General features: G+C 53.3%; 1 protein-coding gene across 1 annotated transcript in view; it reads right to left on the reverse strand.

The window, feature by feature from the left end:
• Window positions 1-5,992, reverse strand: part of SORBS3 (sorbin and SH3 domain containing 3) — a 20,879-nt gene extending 14,887 nt beyond the window's left edge. The window contains exons 1-5 of the mRNA XM_008587603.1: window positions 5,891-5,992; window positions 5,502-5,619; window positions 3,850-4,043; window positions 2,755-2,818; window positions 178-216 (exon numbers count right to left, since the gene is read on the reverse strand). Of these exons, the coding sequence (XP_008585825.1) occupies window positions 178-216; window positions 2,755-2,818; window positions 3,850-4,043; window positions 5,502-5,619; window positions 5,891-5,992 (517 nt within the window). The remainder of the gene's footprint in view (window positions 1-177; window positions 217-2,754; window positions 2,819-3,849; window positions 4,044-5,501; window positions 5,620-5,890) is intronic.
• Between the last annotated feature and the right edge of the window lie 236 nt (window positions 5,993-6,228).

Below are 6,228 nucleotides of genomic sequence, written 5' to 3' on the forward strand. Positions count from 1 at the left end.
TAATTACCACCTACCAGGGGATGTGGAGCTCACCAGAAATGAGCTATAAAAACTTTTCAAGCTGAACTAAGCCAAGTAGGGAGCCCCAAAGTCAGCTGGGGCCACATCTTTCCCAGCCTCAGGGAGGGGCAAATGCAGGTGCCCAGGGGACAGACAGGTTGGCCCGCACCCCCTCACCTTTGGGTGGTTCCTCGAAGTTCCAGTCAAGCTGCAGGTCTGTGGGAGCAGAAAGGAGCAGGTCAGGGATGAGGCAGAAAGCGAGGACGGGCACCCTGCAAGGCTGCTCAGCCGCTCCCAGCCTCCCTCCCGCCTAGAGCAAAGGCTAAGGGCTGAGTCAGGGCCTGAAGAATGTCCCGAGGGAGGGAAGGAATTAGGAGGGCAGCTCTCAGGAGGGCTTGAAATGCCTCTGGCAGACTTGGGGCCTGAGGGAGCCAACCTGGCAGCCGCCTTGCCCAAACCCTCCTGCTCCTCCCTCCCTGTTCCCACGCACACCGGTCTCCTGACCTTTGCAGACCTGCCCTCACCACGTCAGGTTGGGAAATCTGACTTTCTCTTCTCCCTCTTTCCCTTTCTGCACTCTCTCCTGCTTGCTTACTTCCCCATTTGCCCCAACCCACTCCTCACAGTGCTTGGGAATTCCTGGAAAGAGCTGCTGACCAGCCGACCCATTTGATCTTCTTGCCATGCAAACGTACTGCAAAAATCCAGAAAAACCTTGGATTTTCCTGCTTTCCCTCGCAGCAGACGTCAACTAGTTGACCACAATGACCTCACTGTCTCCAGTCCCTATGCCCCATCTCTCTTAGCAGGCTTTCAGCCCCACCATGCTTACCCAACCACTCGCATCAAGAACTCCAGTGACCTCCATGTTACCAAATCTAATGGTCAACTCTAAGTCTTAGTCTTACTTTTCCCATCAGCAACATTTGTCACAGCTGATCACTTCCTCCTTTCGACATTCTCTTTTCACTTGGGTCATGAGACCATTCTTAGTTTTCTTCCTCCTGCCTCGCTGGCTGCACTATCTCAGTCTGCTTGGCTGGCTCCTGCTCATCTCTGAAACTTGTAAGCATCCAAGTGCCTTGCAGGTCAGTCTGGAGCCTCTTTGTCTCTCCATTTCCCTGGGTGATCTTGTCAAGTCTCTTGAGCTTTAAAATACCATCTATTCCTATGATTCACACTGTGGTTGCACATTAGAATTACCTGGGGAACTTTTTTTTTTTTTTTTTAAAATGACCGGTAAGGGGATCTCAACCCTTGGCTTGGTGTTGTCAGCACCACGCTCAGCCAGTGAGCAAACCGGCCATCCCTATATAGGATCCGAACCCGTGGCCTTGGTGTTATCAGCACCGCACTCTACCGAGTGAGCCACGGGCCGGCCCTACCTGAGGAACTTTTAATCAAAATCTCTTCTGACCGAGTCCCAGGTGTGTCTGCCTGACCTTGCCCCTGGACTACAGACTTGCATACTCAGCTGCCTACTTGACATTCCCACTCAGATGTAACATATACCTAAAATTGAATGTCTCTGAAAACTGCTCCTCCTGCAGCCTTCCCTGTCTCTACAAATAGCAACTCTATCCTTAGACTTGCTTAGGTTTAAAATCATCCTCGACTCCTTCCTTTCATGCCACATCCAATCCATCAGCAAATTCCAGTGACTCTATCCCAGAACGTATCCAGAATCCCACTCTGTCCAACCAGGTCCACTGCTACTGTCCTGGTCCAAGACACTATTGTCTCTGGCCTGGATTAAAGCACACTTTTAATGTGGGCCTTTTTCTCCCTGGCCCTTCCTAAGCAGGACAACTGGTGCCCCCACTTCTGCCATCTCTTCTCCACCTGGCAGCCATCACTTTTCAGAGCATGTCACTCTTCCACTCAGAACCTCCCAGGGGCTCCTCATCTCTTGCACAGGAAAAGCCAAAGTCTTTATAATGGCCCCAATGGCTCCACGTGACCTGACCCCACTGCCTCTCTGACTCCATCTCCCACCACACACCCCTGCTCACTCCAGTCCAGACTCTGCTTGCTGGTCCAGAACATGCCAGGCATGCTTCTGCCTCTGGGTCTTTGGAGCTCCCTCTGCTGGAATACTTCTCCCCAAGCTCTGCTGAGCTGCTTCTCCACTCCCTGGGCTCTCTGCTCAAATGCCACTCCCTGACCCTCCTGGGTGAAGTGGCAGCCTCCCTGCACTGGCACTCCCCTGGCCTTGCTTGTTTTTTTCCCTGGCGCTTTCGCCATCTGCTGTACTAAAGGTCAATCTGTTCATTGTGAGTGTCCCTCAGCACACAATAGAGAGTCAAGGACAGATTGATACTTAAAGAGATGACCTTGGGGCTAGTTCATATGCACCCCACAGGACTGGCTACATTTTGACTTGTAGGGGAAAACAATGCTTCATGTTGAGGAATGACCACTAAAAGTGGAATTCCAGCCTGGTGGGAGAATCAGAGAAAAATTTCAGGAAAGGACTGGCTTCCCAGTACCCTCGGAGGACACTGGGAGACAGTGACTGGTCGCTGTCCTCTTGAGGTGCTCTGGAGGCCGCTGCTGGCCCTGAGCATAGGGTGGGGAAGGGAGATTCCTTTTTTTGGCCTGTTTGAGGGATCACTCATCACAGATCCTGTGGGAGGTGGGGGGGAAGAAGGGAGGTAGAGAACCCCCTAAGTCATCTTTTCTGCCCATCCCTCCCGAAGTCGCAGGGGCTAGAGTACACCCAGGCAGGGAGAGGGCCCTTGAAAGGTTTCTTACCTGGCATTTTTCGGTGAATCTGCTGGAACATTCTCCGGTACCAGTCCCTGGGGCTGTCAACACTCTGGGATGAGAAAACGCTCAGTCAGGCCTCTTGCTCACCTACATGCCCAACATCAAGCCAGGATAGTTTTTCCTTAGTGAGTCCTTTCTCCAACCACCTTTGCAGCCCAATGAGTGGGCTGGGGAACGTCTCTCCTGTGATCTCTTTAATAACAAAAACTTCATGTAGCATGTTATAGATGAATAAAATACATAGAAGATCTCTATCAAAGTATACAACAATGATCCCTAAGTTAGGAACGTCTCTCCTGTGATCTCTTTAATAACAAAAACTTCATGTAGCATATTATAGATGAATAAAATACATAGAAGATCTCTATCAAAGTATACAACAATGATCCCTAAGTTGTGAGATTTGGGGTGATTTACAGTTTGTCTCTTTGCTTTTCTACGTTTCTAACATATGTTTCTGTATAATGAAAAATAAAAGTAATAATGTAAGGGAGAGATGGTATTTCACACCACCTGCCTCACCCAAGTCTCTTGACAGCTCTGGAAGCCGAAAGGGTATGTTACCAACTCCAGTTTCTCAGTGAGGAAACGCGACTACCTCAAGACAGGCAGGCAGGTGGAAGAAGGGTGGGGCCCAGCCGAATCTGGTGGACCCCTGGATACTTCCATGCCTGCCACAGCACAAAGCTTTCTCCCTCACTCATTCAGCCAGTCGTTCGTTCGGCAAACATTTCATGAGCACTGTGCCAGGCCCTGGAGTGTACGAAACTAAGACGGGGTCTCTGCCAGGCACAGCGTTTTCAGCAGTGGCTCTCCACCTTTGAGACCCTGGTAAGAATTCTAGATCTGTGCTTCCACCCCCCCACCAACCACCCATGCAACCCAGACACAAAAGGGTACCCATAGCTTTATAGGGTTCGTGAGTCCCCAAAACCCATGACAGTTGAACACCTGCTTTGTCTGCAATGCTTTGGGCACAGCCTTGATTGGCCCACCCCACCCCCACTGTAATTCATAGAAGTGGAGCTCAGTGTAGGTCCCTGGGCCTCATCCGTCCGTGGCCCCCAGCCCTGGACTCACGGATCGGGGGGCAATGGGCATGCCGCTCTCGTCCACAGGCCCGATTCCCTCGTACTTGATCCAGCGCTTGTCCCGCCGCTTGCTGTCCTTCGTCCATGTGGCTGACCAGTTCTGGGCATGCTGGGAGGCAGGGGTCTTCGGGCTCACGGAGGGCCGGCTCCCAGGGCCTGGCCAGGTCTGATACCAAGCAGGGTCTGTGGGCATGTGCCGAAGAGCATGAGCAAAAGGCAGAGGTCCCCAGCTGACCTTATTTGTCCCTTAGTTCATCAGAACATTGATCCCCGTGGTTTCGAAAGTTTCAACATCTTGTTTATTTGGGTGGATGACGAAGACTCTACAAATCCCCCATCCCTAGCAGCACCAAGGGCCTCTGTCTGTTTATTATTTTAACTGAATTAAAATGGATTTTGTTTTGAGAAATCTGTGCCTCTCCCCACCCCATCCTGCTTTCCTGGGACTGTCCTAAGGGTTTTCAGAATGAGAGCTGGGAATCATTACTTGTAGAGAATGCTGCGGACGTCTCAGCTGGGGTGTGGCAGAAAAGACGCTAGGCTTGGAGGGGACAGACCTGAATTCAGACCCAGCTCTGCCACGGACCGTCTGTGTAACCTAAAGCAATCAATCACCCTCTCAGTGTCTCAGTTTCCACTTCTATACAAGGGTAATCGTGGCAAAGATTCAGTGAGATGTAGTGGGTGTGCTGCACCCAGCACAGTGCCTGACACAAGATTAAGAGGCCCTTGATGAAAGACAGAAACTCATTCCCCAGTCACGGCTACCTAGCCTCAATTTCCCCAGACCCTTTTGCCCCTAAGTAGCCCTAGGTCACACAGCCAGTAGGTGGCAGAGCTGTGTAGCAGCATAAGGGCTTCAGGGCAGTCAGACAAGGGTTTGAATCTCAGCTCAGTTTCTGCCACTGAACATCCCCGAGACTGGGGTTCCTCACTGGGAAGATGTCAATAACCCTACCTTGTTTTGCCAAGATATGGAGAGATTAAATGAGGTGAGGCTTGTAAAGTGTCTTTACAGTGCCCAGCATGCTCTACATGTTCAATAATTTGTTAAATGAATAAACTCCTTTATACACTGCCTGCCTCAAGGGAATGCTCTGTAGAGGATGCCACACTCCTCAGGGGAGGGGTGCTCAGGGCTGGCCCGCACCCCGAAGTTCCCAGGGGCTCCAGGATCTCCAGACCCGGGGACCTAGGCTGGCAGACTCTCAGAGCAGCCTCCCCAAACTCTTGCTGGGCTGCATGAGCACAGACAGGAGCAGCCCTTAGGGCCTGAATAGGGATCAGGCCGCACCCCTTTGAGAGCCAGCGTATGCTCACATTCCATCCACCCTTCAACCTGCGCTAGGTCCCCTGACCCCAAAGGCTATGGCTCCTGCACACTTCCTTCCCCTGGCACTGAGCAGGAGGGGAGGGGAAGGGATGTGTCAGCCACATCCCTTACCCCAGGGATTTCTCCGGCAGGGTCAGCAAGCTAAGCTCAGAGCCCCTGGGGGAACTTGTGGTGGCCTTAACTCCCTCAGCCCCCTCTGTTGCCACTACTGCTTCATATGGAGTGGTGCCAGATGGCAGGGCCCAGGGGGCTCTGACCCCTGACCCCTACATTGAGCTCCTGGAGTAGCTTTTCCTGAACCGACCCACCTGGGTGCTGGGAAGCATCTCTCCTGGATGGCAAGTAGCCATTGCACACAGTCCTGGGCGCAGGGTCATGGAACTGGAAATTAAGGGTGTTGGAGCCACCATTCCGGATCACAGGCACCTGTGGGGAGGGGCCAGGAGCAGCAGCTCAGGGCCCAGCAGTTCCCACAGAAGGGTGGGAGGGACAGGTATCAGGCACAGCCCACAACCCCCGGTGAGGCTTTGAGGACCAGCCTGACCTTTTTTTGGGTAATCAGCGAGGCTCTCTGGAGCTCTCTTCAGACCCCTCCCTTCCCTCCCTCCATCCCTTTAGTCCTCCTGCTCCCCACCTGACCTGCGAGCATCCCCAACAACTGTGGGCCCACAGCGCACCCTCTTCCTTGCTCTCTTACCCGTGTCCCCCTGGAGGATGACCCTATGTGGGCCCGGAGGTGGCCAGGGATGAAGTCATCCAGGCTGAGCCCAGCAGGGAGGCTGCAGGGTGGGCCCTGCATGCTTGGGTCGTGCACCCTCTCCCTTGCTCTCTTACCCGTGTCCCCCTGGAGGATGACCCTATGTGGGCCCGGAGGTGGCCAGGGATGAAGTCATCCAGGCTGAGCCCAGCAGGGGGGCTGCAGGGTGGGCCCTGCATGCTTGGGTCGAGGTCAGAGGATTCCAGGTGTGCCGGCTGCTCCTCTGCGTGTCCTCTGGGGAAGGAGGAAGGAAGGGAAAGCCCTGCTGGGCCAGGCTG

Source organism: Galeopterus variegatus, unplaced genomic scaffold (genome assembly GCF_000696425.1).
Source record: "Galeopterus variegatus unplaced genomic scaffold, G_variegatus-3.0.2 Scaffold4463, whole genome shotgun sequence".
Lineage (NCBI taxonomy): Eukaryota > Metazoa > Chordata > Mammalia > Dermoptera > Cynocephalidae > Galeopterus > Galeopterus variegatus.